Source organism: Mesoplodon mirus, assembly GCF_964341445.2.
Source record: "Mesoplodon mirus genome assembly, chromosome: 5".
Taxonomy (NCBI): Eukaryota; Metazoa; Chordata; class Mammalia; order Artiodactyla; family Ziphiidae; genus Mesoplodon; species Mesoplodon mirus.
The window spans coordinates 56,149,515-56,164,013 of record NC_138980.1 but is presented as its reverse complement, the minus strand read 5'-3'; the positions used below and the strand labels follow the sequence as shown (position 1 = coordinate 56,164,013).

Here is a 14,499-nt window from a genome sequence, read left to right as displayed (position 1 = left end):
TCACTGGTTGTGGACATCCTCCCTGCGGACAATCTTGTAGATGATCCAGTAGAACATGTTGAAGATGAGGAAGGCCATGGGGAAGCCGATGCGGGAGATTTTGTCAATCTTCTTGGCCCTCTGGATGAAGAGTTTTCGCATCTCCTCCGGGGACTTAGATGGCGCAGGAGGTGGGTTGGTGGTGGTGGTGTTGTTGGCGCCCTTGACCGAGATGCCATCCTTGGCCTGAAGGCAGGCCGGGCCCATCCCATAGGCAGAGAAGTTGAAGCGGCCCTCTCCGGCCTCATCCTCCTGAAACAGATTCAACATGGGGCTCTACTTAAAATAAGACAGGAGCTGGGCACCCTCCCTGCAAGGCACTCCCCTGGGGGGCCAGGCCATGCCTATCTGGCTCTCCCTGCCTCCGGGACAGCGCCATTCCAGGCTCCTGAAGGCTCTTTGGCTGGCTGGGGAGTTATGCCTTATAGAGGGGCGCCACTTACATGCCGAAACAGATGCAAACCAGGGGATAGGAGTGTGGCTTGGAGTCTGGAGACCTGTATTCAGGTCTCTGCTCCATCACTTGCTGGCTGTGTGACCTTACGCAAGTCACTTCCTTGGAAGACTTCCTTCCGTGACTCTCAAAGAGTGTTTTAATTTCATTTTTTCCTTTAAGTGGGAATAAGGTTCACTCCACTACTTCAAGGTGTTTTTCGACCATCAGAGGTTATAGATGAGCGGATACTCTGAACGCTTTTGTGTTAGAAATCCAGGGGACAGTTTGGAGAGATCCCCTGCTTTGTCTCTGTTGCCTCCTTGCCCTCTCCCCCCAACCCCATTCCCCAGTTAATGTCTTCTGTGCGTAGGTTGGGGGAGGGAGTGAACGGCCCAGGAGGGAGCAAGGGCTGTGGGCCTCACCTCCACTCACAAGCCAGGGCACCACAGCTGCTTCTTACCTCCATGTTCCTGTAACCCTGGCAGGTGTGACCTCAGACATACCTCTGGATTTTTATCAAGTTATCATTCAAGCCCTTCATCATTTGGCTCCGACTTACCTTTGCAGATTTCCCCCCCTCCCCCACCCTGTGCTCTGCACCCCTGCCTGTTGTGTTGCATGTTCCCCCCTCCCTGCCTCATGCTCACTACCCAAATGTCTGCTCCCCTGACCCTCCTTGCTTTTTCTTTTCCTCATCTGGATTGTGGAGACACTCTTGTCTGCTCTCATCATGTCTGGCTTTGTGGTCCTTCCTTGTGAGCTCTGAGGCACGCTGAGAGTCTCAGCAGGGCTGCTGATTCAGTGTGTGGCTCTGGGGGTTTTTATGGGCTCACTCTGCCATCCTAGAGAGCGAGAGCTCTTCGGGTAGCCTCCCTGTCTTCTGCTTGTTCCTGTGAGGGGCAGGGCCAGCGGAGAGCAGGAAATGGAGCCCAGGGGCCCCAGTGCCTGTCCAGCTCTGCCCCTGCCACTCCATCCTGGGTCCCCATCTGGGCTTGTTGTGATGACCTCTATCCTAGTTTCCCTCCTGCCTCCCATCTCCCCCCCCACCCCCTCCAACCCATCTGGGTTGTTATGACATAAATCTTATTGGTCATCTTTTGCTTAGAACTTTTTAATAGGCTGCCACTGACTTGAGGATAATTAAAACTTTTACATGGTGACAAGGCCTCAGATGACTTGGGCAGTCCTGTCTGCATATCTCCGTCTGGCATTCTGTGCTCCAGCCACCCTGTGATATTTCCATCTATTGGAAAGTGCTGCACTCCTCTTTCACTCTGGCCTCTGGGAAGGTGGGTCTCTCTGCTGGAGCACTCTCCCAGCCCCACCCCTGCTTCCATCTCCTTCTCTTTCCCCTAGCTAATTCCTACTCAGAGGCCTTCCCTGAGCCCGAGGATAGGCTAGGTATCCCTGCTGTGTGCTCCATAAGCTCCCTCTACACTCCTCCCTCTTTTTCCTTTTTTATATTTTAAAGCACTTATATTGTTTTCCTTGATTAATGTCTGTCTCTTCCATTAGACTGTAAACTCCATGAAGTCAGAGGCAGAGTCTGTCATGAATATATTTCCTGGGCAGAAGTTCAAAACTCTGCCAATGTTTGTTGACTAAACGTTTACTTGTATATCCTCTCCAATCCCAGCTTCCCCACCCCCCAACTTTTTTTAAAAATTTAAATGCAGTTGTATTCCTAGCACCAGGATTTTTTTTTTTAATTGGAGCATAGTTGCTTTACAATGTTGTGTTAGTTTCTGCTGTACAGCAAAGTGAATCAGCTATACAAATACATATATCCCCTCTTCTTTGGATTTCCTTCCCATTCAGGTCACCACAGAGCATAGAGTAGAGTTCCCTGTACTGTATAGTAGGTTCTCATTAGCTATCTATTTTATGCATAGTAGTGTGTATACGTCAATCCCAATCTCCCAATTCATCCCACTCCCAGCCTTCCCCGCCTTGGTATCCATACGTTTGCTAGCACCAGGAGGATTTGACACATATGATGAATACTCAAGAAATCTTTTGCAAATGACTGAATCTGGTCCAACACCCATGTTGCAGAAATGCGGGAAAGGAGATGGGCTCCACTGCCTGGCAGATCAGTGCTCAACAAATACTTGTCTAGGGGGAGGACAACTAGAGGGTTTGTGCCAGAGCCGAGGAGAGGAGTTGGGGGAGGCTGGCCAAGTCAATGGACCCTGTGCCTGGAAGTGGGCTGGCTCCGACTCTGTTGCTTATCAATATAAATAGGCCCCCCCTGCCGCTGTGGTGGGGTGGGTGGGAGTGGGTGCTTGAAAATGTTTTCTCCCTCAGCTCCAGTTATGCAGGGGGAGGCCCAAGTTAACTCTCTGTATAGCTTTGGGAAATTATTCTCTGCCTTCTTCATCTATTAAGCATGAGAGGGGATGGGATGGAGGTGTGGAGGCCTCATCTGGTGAGATGATGATCAATTTCACATTGTACCCAGCAGAAAGGAAATTCCCTAGAAATGACTGGACCAAAGCTTGCTATTCCTATTTGAGCCAGCAGATGGCAGGAAATGAATGCCCAACTGCACCTGGGGCTGCGTGGGGCTGGAGCAGGGGAAATCTGATAGTTACTCTAGAGCCCAGGGAGGTTGGTAGTGTGCCTTCCCAGTCAGGCTCACAGAGGTTTCCTAATAATCTGACTAATGAGGCTGGCCAGGAAATTCGAGGACCAGATGCTTTCTCCCCAGCAAATGAGGTAACGTGGGAAGATGGAGGGAGATGAAGAGCCTGGCCAAGATCACAGGCTCCGAGAAACTCGGGCATGTAGCGAGTTCCTCTTCACTCCCCATCTGGGGCTTAAAAGCTCCTAGGGCTCTGCAGTCCTAACTTGTACACTGCCAGTGTAAAGGCCGCATCCAGGGGGCCTTACTCCAAGGAACCTCTTCTTTATGGTGAGCCCGATTCTGGGTCCTTGTAGTTTCTGACATTTGTGCCAAGTTCAGAGCCCACGGGCACAAGGAAGGTCATGCTAATTCAGATGCACACCAGGGGCCAGGCAGGAGAAATGCGTGATGAAGTGAGCCTGGGGCTGTGGAATGCATACAGGCATTTGCAGTGCACCTGTACCACGTGGGATGTGTATCCAGTGGGACCAGATGCTGCAGTGTTTTGAGTGAAACTAGAAGTGTGACTTTTGAATGCTGGTACTTTCTTCCAGATTTTTAAGACACTGCTTAAAAAACTTAAAGATATTTGCGTGGCAAATTTGACTTTCTAGCTACTAGTTTTTGACCTCCGCCTTGGGATAAATCTTAGTTCCTATTTAAGGTCTAATAAATGCAGGACTATTTTTATCTGCTTCAGGGTGGAAACATTGATGAACAGATAAGCAGCAGCTGGTGGTATATGGTCAGTGTTTTGAGAATAGCCATGGGTCTTGGAAGGCCGCCTTGCCTTTGCCATCAGTGTCTCCATGATCCTGGTAACTTGCCCCTCCTCTTTGTTGTCACCTCACAGGAGGAGTGGACGGGATGCTTTCTTGAGAGCTCTTGCAGCACCAATGTGCTATGAGAGAATGAGGAAGGAACCGAGCAGAGGAATCTGATCAAATCTGCATAGTGGCCTTATGCACACTTTACCTGGCCAGAGGTGAAACAAAGCGTTTGTTTTCCTGTAGTGTATAAAACTGGTAGGCATTTGGCAAGGGTGAAGGCAGCCTTTGGAAGTACTGTAGGCCCTGCATATTACATATCTGCAAGGAACTTCATTCACATTTTCATCTCTGTAAATGCTGCCCCCTGGAGTTGTGCAGGGCACAGTCTAGTGGACTGATGCCAGTCAAATATTTGGGACATAGTCTTCCCAAATAACTGTCTCTGCAACAAATTTTTGAACTTCTTTTAGCAGAGGGAAATGCAGAAAACACTAGCCTATGGGGGAGAAAGGGAAAATAAAAAGTAAATCCCAGAGATAGTTGTGTTTGGTCAGTTCCTTGTTTAGACTATGTTAAGAGTCAGAGGCTAGGTATCTGATGGACAGTAATGGAAGGACTAAAACTAGGGTCTTTCAAGAAGTCCTGTCTGGCTCGCTGCACCCAAGATAGTTTCCTCTTCCAGTACAGGTTATATCCTAACTCCCATGGGCATCTTCTGTCTCGGAATGTCTGCCTGCCGCCTGTGGTTAACTGCTAGAAGTTAATTGAATCAGATTGCTGATGTTTAAGAAACATACTGAGGGAAATCTGTGCCTATGGAATCATCTTAATCCCTGGCACTTGTGTGGCAGGAACAAAACTTAAAGCTACTTTGGCATCTGATTTCATCTTCACCCCAGTCCCCCATTATACCCACTTAGTCCATTTTACTGATGGAGAAGCTGGGCCCCAAAAGAGGCTAGCTGAAAATCACTAGCTGAAAATCAAAGAGGCAGAGTCCTTTGTCACAGCACCTTGTAACTCGGTAGACAGCTATTTTTAGTAGGTCAACCTAAAGCAGCTAGGGCCTTGGTGTGTGGCAGGTATGTGGTGTGTGGTCTGACAGGTCAGAGCATATGAGCCCCTGGTTGTCCTTATCCACTGCTGGAAACACTTTCAGGTAACCTCTCTGACTGGCAGATCTCCTCTTTTTTCATTAGGTTTTTTTATCCCTTTGTCTATTTGTTCAAAAAATGCCTATTGCATGTTCACTATCTATCAGGCCTTGTGTTACGCACCAGGGATGTAGCACTGAGCAAGAGGAGACAGGGTCTCTGCCCTGAGGGAGCTTATCATTCAGTGGACGATGCACGGTAAACAATCACATGATTGAATGCATAATTATAACTCAAGATAAATGTTCAGAAGGAAAGAAACCGAGTTCAACTAGAGTATGGTCTTCGCTGGCATAAACAGTGTCTTTGTGCAAATTAGAAGAAAGGCATCCGCCTCTTGGGGTGTATGAATCGAGATCCCTTCCTCTGGCTGATAGAGTCCACGCAAGGGCAGGATTTAGAGAAGAGCACCTCCTTGGCTGGGGGTCCTTGTAGGATACAATCTGCATGACCATACTTAACAGGCTGGCATACGCACCTCAGTACAGGACCTAACCTTGACTTAGGATATCAAGGAAAGATGCCTCAGCCGAGAACTGGAAAATGAGTAGGTTCATACCAGGCAAAGTGCACCAGAAGAGCAACCCAGGAGGAGAGAACCAGATGCCGAACGTCCTGTGCGTATGCTGGAGGAACTATGAAAAAAGCCAGTGTAGATGGTGCTCAGAGAGCAAAGGAGGAAGTGATGTGAAGATGAGGCTGGAGAGAAAAGCAGCTTCTCTGATCCACAGGAGAAAGGTCTCCTGGGGAAGTAGTTATGGACCAGGATGTGGAGGCAGTTTTCTCCCACAGGCTGTATGCTCCCCAATGGCGCTTGTTGGTTTGGACACACACAACCTCTGAGTTAACAGAGGTTGGTGACTTTTCAGAGGTGGTGTGCCAAGTATTTCTTTATTCAGTTCCTCATAAGGTGAGAGGATCCACTCTGGGGGAGAATCTTGCTGGATGCCCTTTTCTTGGAAGTAGGAAACAAAGGCCTGCAAACTGGACATTCTACTCTAAGATCTCACCTTTTGTGGTGCAAATCCCTTCTGGAATCAGGCCCATTGAAATAATTGAAATGTTTTCCACCCTGTAGAAAACACCAACAGACACTCCCTCTGCCTGCCATGCTTTGGGTTTATAGCTAGTTTCTATCTTGACACCCTCAGTGTTTGCTCCCTCAGTTCTGTCTTCAGGTGTAACCTGATAGTTAGTGTTACTATCTGCCTATAGACCCAATCAGGGCATTGTTTATGGGAGGGGAAGCTAGGACTTCCAGAACTTTGACCCCTATTTTGTGCCTGCTTTACCCACTGAGAAGGATGGTCCAGGGAAACAAGTATCGCAAGACAAGGTTACCTGGCACTCTTCTGTTTGCCGCCAGCAGCAAGCCAAAGGCCTACCTTGTGATGTCTTCGCTTCCTCCTGAATCGGAGCAGCTCTTTGTGCTGCCGAGACACAAAGTTGACAGCGGCGTACTCGAGCAGGGCTGAGAACACGAAGAGCAAGCACACGGCCATCCAAATGTCAATGGCTTTCACGTAGGACACCTGGGGCGGAGGTGGGGGGAAGAGCACAGGGAAGTGAGTAGAGAGCAGAGTGAAGTCTTGAGTACCGAGGAATGTTTTCTGCTCATTAGGACCCCCTCCCCCATCACTCACTCACTGCTGTCCCCTCTCAGCTGGGATATTAGGGAGGAGGGTGCAGAGGGAAACAGAAGAGAAATGCATCAAGAAGACTGGACAGAATATTGGGGGAAAAAGAACATGGTGCCTAGAAGAGTACTAAAGACTTTAGAGGGGGACAGTGTGTCTAGCATTATTGTTGGTGGAACAGAATGTAGTATTTAGACTAAAGCTCTAAATAGGAACAGAATTTGTACCTAGGGTTAAAAGTAAGTGGAGGATGTCAGTGCGAATGGCAGAGTAAGATCTTCAAAAACTCTTTCTCCCCATTAAAGCAACTATAAAAAACGGTCAGAACCAACTTTTTTTCAGAACTCTGCTAATTAATCAAAGTCTAACAGCAATCCTGTAAGCATTTATTTAAGAAAATCAGCTGGATCTCAGTAAGAACATTAAGCTTAATGGCATTAAAAAAACCTCAGCTTTATTGAGATATAATTCACATAGCGTACACATTTAAAGGGTACAATTCAATGGTTTTGTACATTCACAGATATGTGCAATCATCATCACAGTCAATTTTAGAACATCTTCATCACCTCAAAAAGAAACCTGCTATCTTTTAGCTATCATTTCCTTATTCCCCCAGTTGTCTTCTTCCAGTCCTGGACATTTCATACGAATGGAATCATACAATTTGTGGCCTTTTATGACTGGGTTCTTTCACTTAGCATAATGTTTTCAAGATTCATCCATATGGTAGCATGTGTCAGTATTTTATTCTTTTTTTATGGCCAAATAATATTCCATTGTATGGATATAACACATATTGTTGATCCATTTATCAGTTGATGGACAATTTGGGCTGTTTCTACTTTTTGGTTATTATGAGTAAAGCTGCTATGAACATCGGTGTGTAAGCTTTTGTGCGGATATATGTTTTTATTTCCCTTGGGGGCTTTGTGGTGTTTTAAGTTGCCCTATTCCCATCCTCTCATCCCCAGCTCTGTGCTAGCTTTGAAATCCAACAGCCTGCAAGCATGGTGAACACGAGTATCCTGACAGCCACTGCATGGGGCAGAACAGTGTAGGAGCTTCTTTAAAGCTGCATTCTCAAATGCAGCTGGAATTTTTATTCCAGCTGGAATTGTTATTTGACCAGTTTTGTGGTTCTCTGAGAGATCCCACTCACAAGGCTGTCTTTATTTGACCTGACTTGGAGCTGGTCCAGTGTGAACAGCTTTTTCCTTGAGGGCATTTGTTGAAAACAATCATTGGCAAATGTTGAACATTACATCAGCCCCAGGAGGTTGGTAACAGTTGAGGCAAACAACAGGTTGAGCAAAAAGTATAAAAGGAAAATCTGGGGAATGAGCTGTCCATAGAGGGCTTTAGGAAGCTATGATATATTCCTGGGAATCTGTGCACATTCTAAGGCCTGTGTGTATGCTCAGGGAAGACCTGAGAAGGCTCTTAGCACTCAACTCTGAATAAACAGGAAGTAAAGGCTAAGGCAAAGTTGTAAACTGCTTGGCTGAGTATTGAAAGTATATCCTAACACACACACAGCCCCTAGGCAAAGGCTGGGAGACTTATAGGGTTCAGGCATTTAAGGAAATCTCTTAAATTCTTAGCTAACCACTAAACTAACTGTAGAGACTTAAGTGGCCCCACACAGCAAAGAATACAGACATTACAGAATTAATTCTGTAAAGTTATTAAACAAACAACAACAAATCCTAAGGAGAGGAGAATCTGATTTCCAGAGATGCCACGTTGTATAATGTAAAATGTGTAATTTTCAACAACAAATCTAAGACATACAAAGAAACAAGAAAATATGGCGAATGCAATGGACTGAATGTGTCCTCCCAAAATTCATATGTTGAAATCCTAATCCCAATGCGATGGTATTTGGCGATGAAGCCATTGGGAAGTAATTAGGTCATGAGAGTGGATCCCTCATGAATGGGATTAGTGCCTTTATAAAAAGAGTCCAGAGAGCTAGCATACTCTCTTTCTGCCATGTGAGGATACAACAAGTCAGCAGTTTGCAACTGGAAAAGGATCTTCACCAGAACCAGACTATGCTGACACTCTGATCTCAGACTTCAAGCCGCCAGAACTGTGAGAAATAAATTTATGTCGTTTATGAGCCACCCAGTCTATGGTACTTTGTTATAGAAGCCTGGATTGACTAAGTCAGGCCCATACATAGGAAGAAAAGCAGTAAAAAGAAGCTGTGCCTGGCCTTCCCTGGTGGCACAGTGGTTGAGAATCTGCCTGCCAGATAGGGGATACGGGTTTGAGCCCTGGTCTGGGAGGATCCCACATGCTGCGGAGCAACAAGGCCTGTGAGCCACAACTACTGAGCCTGTACGTCTGGAGCCTGTGCTCTGCAACAAGAGAGGCTGCGATAGTGAGAGGCCCGCGCACCATGATGAAGAGTGGCCCTCTCTTGCCGCAACTAGAAAAAGCCCTCGCATGGAAATGAAGACCCAACACAGCCAAAAACAAACAAACAAACAAACAAAAACTGTGCCTGAGGAAACCCAGATGTTGGACTTAACAGACAAAACTTTAAATCAGTTACATTTTTAATATGTTCAAACAACTGAAAGAAACCTTGTCTACACAACTAAAGTATGAGAGGGAATTCCCTGGCTGTCCAGTGGTTAGGACTCTGCATTTCTACTGCAGGGGCCACGGGTTCAACCCCTGGTCAGGGAACTAAGATCCCACAAGCTGGGCAGCCTGGCCAAAAAAAAAAAGTGTGAGAACAAAAGTCTCACCAAGTAGAGCATGAAATAGAAGTTACAAAAAAGACCCAAATAGAAATAAAATAACTGAACTGAAAGTTTACTAGAGAGGATAACAGCATATCTGAGTAGACAGAAGAAAGACTTAGTGAATTGGAAGAAGAATCAATGAACTTGAGGTTATTCTATTTGAGGAACAGAATGAAGAGAAATGAACAGAGCCTCAGAGACATGCAGGGAACCATCAAGTGCACTAACATATGTTTGATGGGTATTTCTGAAGAAGGAGAGAGAGAGAGAGGCAGAATATTTGAAGAAATAATGGCAAATATTTCCCTAAATTTGATGAAAAACACTAATGTACACATCTAAGAAACACAATATACTCCAAGCAAGATAAAACTCAAAGAGATCCACGCTAGACATACCATAATCAAACTGTCAGAAGCCAAAGGAAAATAATCTTGAAAGCAGAAAGAAGCAACTCATCATGTACAAGGTATTCTCAGTAAGATTAACAGCTGATTTCTCTTTAGAAACCATGGGGTCTAGAAAGCAGTGGGATGAAATTAAAGATGACCTGAATAAATGGGAAGACATTCTGTGTTCATGGGTTGAAAGACCTAATATTATTAAGATGGCAATACTCCCCAAATTCCTATATAGACTCAATGCATTTTTAACTAAAATTCCTTTTTACTGTTGTTGCAGAAATTGACAAGCTGATCTTAAAATTTATATTAATGTTCATATGGAAATGCAAGTGACCCAGAATAGCCAAAACAATCTTTAAAAAGAACAAAGTTGGAGGACTCACACTCCCCAACTTCAAAACTCACTATAAAGCTATGGTAATCACGAGAGTGATACTGACATAAAGATAAATATACTTATCAATGGAATAGAATTGAGAGTCTGGGAATAAATCCATGCATCTATGGCCAGTAGATTTTTGAGAAGAATATAAATTCAGTGGAGGGAAAGAATAGTCTTTTCAACAAATGGCGCTGGGATAACTGGATATCCACATGCAAAAGAATGATATCCCTCCATATACCATATACAAAAATAAACAAAAATGGATCGAAACCCTATATTTAGAGCTAAACTATATAAAACTCTTAGAAAAAAATGTACGTGTAAATCTTCATGATCTTGGATTAGGTATTAGTTTCTTAAGTACGATACCAAAAGCACAAGCAACAAGAGAAAATATAAATTAGACTTCATCAAAATTATAAACTTTTGTGCATAAAGAACATTATCAATTAAGTAAAAAGACAACCCATATAATGGGAGAAAATATATGCAAATCACATATCTTATAAGGGCTTTAAATCCACAATACACAAAGAGCTATTACAACGCAACAGTAAAAAGGGAAATACCCCAATTAAAAAGTGGGGCAAGAGATTTGAATAGATTTTCCAAAGAAGATACAGAAATGGTCAATAAGCACATGAAAAGATGCTCAACATTATTGTTATTCAGAAAATGCAAATCAAAACTACAGTGAGATACCACTTCACTTCTATTAAGATATTTATAATTAAAGAGATAGAATAACAAGCGTTAACGAGAATGTGGAGAAATTGGAACTTTGGCAGGATTATAAAATGGTGTAGCCACTCTGGAAAATAGTTTGGCAGTTCCTCAAAAAGTTTAGCATATAATTACATATGACCCAACAATTCAACTCTTAGGTATATACTTATAAGGGTTGAAAACATATGTCCACACAAAAACTTGTACACAGATGTTCATAGCAGCATTATTTTAAAATAGGCAAAAAGTGGCATAACCCAAATGTCCATCAACTGATGAATAGATAAACAAAATGTGAAATATCCATACAATAGAATATTATTCAGCCATAAAAAGAAATGAAGTAGTGATACATTCTACAACATAAATGAACCTTGAAAATATGCTAAATGAAAGAAGCCAGTCATAAAAGTACACATATTGTGTGATTCCCCTTAGCTGAAATGTCTAGGATAGGCAAATTCATAGAGGTAGAAAGTGGATTCCTGGTTGCCAGGGGCTGGTGGGAGCAGGGAACAAGGAGTGACTGTTGATGAATATGGGGATTTCTTTGTGGGGTGATGAAAATGTTCTGGAATTAGATAGCGCTGAGGCTGTACAACTTTGTGAATATATTAAATGTCCCTGAATTTTATGCTTTAAAAAAAGCGAAGGGAGAAGAATGTCAGGTTGAGTGTAATAGCAAACGAAGCCCAGTATCAAGTCTAGTGTTAACAATGTGTGGAGTAGAATGTTGAGTCTAGTGAGGAGGAATGTGGCATCAACTATTAATAGAGAGTGGAGCAGCATGTTGAGCCTAACATAAGGAACAGGAAGCAGAATATTACCCCCGCTGTTGCAAATGAACAGAGCAGAAAGTGTTGTCAGTTGGTCACAGTAAACAGAATTTGGTTTCAGGCTTTTACAGTAAATGTAGCAGAATGCAAAGTCTAGCATTAATAGTGCAAAGGGCAGATTGTTGAGTTTTCTTGTGAGGATAAATAGAGGAGAGAGTGGTGTCTAGTGTAGATGGCAAGTGGAGTAGAATGTCACGTCTCACATTAAAAGTTAATGGTAGAGGGACTTTCCTGGTGGCGCAGTGGTTAAGAATCCGCCTGCTAATGCAGGGGACACAGGCTTGAGCCCTGGTCCGGGAAGATCTCACATGCCGTGGGGCAGCTAAACCCGTGCACCACAACTACTGAGCCTGCGTTCTAGAGCCCACGAGCCACAAGTACTGAGCCTGTGTGCCACAACTACTGAAGCCCACATGCCTAGAGCCCATGCTCCACAACAAAGAGAAGCCACCACAATGAGAAGCCGGTGCACCGCAAGGAAGAGTAGACCCTGCTCACTGCAACTAGGGAAAGCCCATGTGCAGCAACAAACACCCAATGCAGCCAAAAAAAAAAAGTTAATGGAAGAGTCATGTCATGAAAAACAAAAAACAGTGGGGAGACTGTTCTAGATTAAAAGAGCAAATGTATGCAGTATGAATGTTTATTGGATCCATGTCCATTGATGACAGTTTTTGGACAATTGGGAAAATTTAAAGGTTCTATATTAGATGAAATTATGGAATTTTTTCTAATTCATTAATACTTATTCAATGTTAATTTTTTAGATGTGATAATATCATTGTGATCCTTATTCCTTATTTAGAGGTGAATTGTCATGTCTGTAAACTTCAAATGAGGCAGCAAAAGTTGCATCTATCTATCTACTTACCTACCTACCTACCTACCTATAAATAGAGATAAAGTGAATGTGGCAAAATGATAACAATTGGCATCGATGTGAAGGCTTTTAGGGTGTTCAGTTTATATTCTTTCAACTTTTTCTGTATCAAAACAATGTTAAGTGCAGTATTGCATTGGAAATGGTGCAGAATGTTGCACTTAACATGAGGCTGAAGGGAGCAGAGTATGGCATCTGGCATTAACAGTAGAGCAGAATGTTGTGTCTGGTGATGAGTGAGTAATGGGGAATGTGGCTCCAGCAACTGTAGTGAATGTAGTGGAACACAGCACCTAGCATTAAAGGAGAGTAAAGCAGAATGAGGCATCAAGCGTTCATATGACAGAAATCTCTTGAATTCCTATACACTAATGATGAAAAATCTGAAAGAAAAAATAAGGAAACACTCCCATTTCCCATAGCAACAAAAAGAATAAAATACCTAGGAATAAACCTACCTAAGGAGACAAAAGACCTATATGCAAAAAACTATAAGACACTGATCAAAGAAATTAAAGATGATACAAACAAATGGAGAGATATACCATGTTCTTGGATTGGAAGAATCAGCACTGTGAAAATGACTATACTACCCAAAGCAATCTACAGATTCAATGCAATCCCTATCAAACTACCAATGGCATTTTTCACAGAGCTAGAACAAAACATTTCACAATTTGTATGGAAACACAAAAGACCCTGAACAGCCAAAGCAATTTTGAGAAAGAAAAACGGAGCTGGAGGAATCAGGCTCCTGGACTTCAGACTATACTACAAAACTACAGTAATCAAGACAGTATGGTACTGGCACAAAAACAGAAATATAGATCAGTGGAACAGAGTAGAAAGCCCAGAGATAAATCCATGCACATATGGTCACCTTATCTTTGATAAAGGAGGCAAGAATATACAGTGGAGAGAAGACAGCCTCTTCAATAAGTGGTGCTGGGAAAACTGGACCAGCTACATGTAAAAGAATGAAATTAGAACACTCCCTAACATCATACACAAAAGTAAGCTCAAAATGGATTAAAGACCTAAATGTAAGGCCAGACACTATAAAACTCTTAGAGGAAAACATAGGCAGAACACTCCATGACATAAATCACAAGCAAGACCCTTTTTGACCCACCTCCTAGAGAAATGGAAATAAAAACAAAAATAAACAAATGGGACCAAATGAAACTTAAAAGCTTTTGCACAGCAAAGGAAACTATAAACAAGACAAAAAGACAACGACGCTCAGAATGGGAGAAAATATTTACAAATGAAGCAACTGACAAAGGATTGATCTCCAAAATTTACAAGCAGCTCATGCAGCTCAATATCAAAAAGCAAACAACCCAATCCAAAAATGGGCAGAAGACCTAAATAGACATTTCTCCAAAGAAGACATACAGATTGCCAACAAACACATGAAAGGATGCTCAACATCACTAATCATTAGAGAAATGCAAATCAAAACTACAATGAGGTATCACCTCACACCAGTCAGAATGGCCATCATCAAAAAATCTAGAAACAATAAATGCTGGAGAGGGTGTGGAGAAAAGGGAACCCTCTTGCACTGTTGGTGGGAATGTAAATTGATACAGCCACTATGGAGAACAGTATGGAGGTTCCTCAAAAAACTAAAAATAGAACTACCATACGATCCAGCAATCCCACTACTGGACATATACCCTTAGGAAACCATAATTCAAAGTCATGTACCACAATGTTCATTGCAGCTCTATTTACAATAGCCAGGACATGGACGCAACCTAAGAGTCCATCGACAGATGAATGGATATAGAAGATGTGGCCCATATATACAGTGGAATATTACTCAGCCATAAAAAGAAATG

At 43.2% G+C, this 14,499-nt stretch overlaps 1 protein-coding gene across 2 annotated transcripts in view; it reads right to left on the bottom strand.

Moving 5' to 3' along the window:
• The window catches only part of GLRA1 (glycine receptor alpha 1), a gene marked incomplete at both ends in the record, with an annotated part of 82,755 nt that continues 68,256 nt past the window's right edge, over window positions 1-14,499 (bottom strand). The window contains 2 exons of one of the 2 annotated variants that reach the window (XM_082620899.1): window positions 1-315; window positions 6,411-6,557. In XM_082620899.1, coding sequence (XP_082477025.1) covers window positions 1-315; window positions 6,411-6,557 — 462 coding nt within the window. The remainder of the gene's footprint in view (window positions 316-6,410; window positions 6,558-14,499) is intronic. The other variant, XM_082620900.1, reaches the window with a different exon arrangement.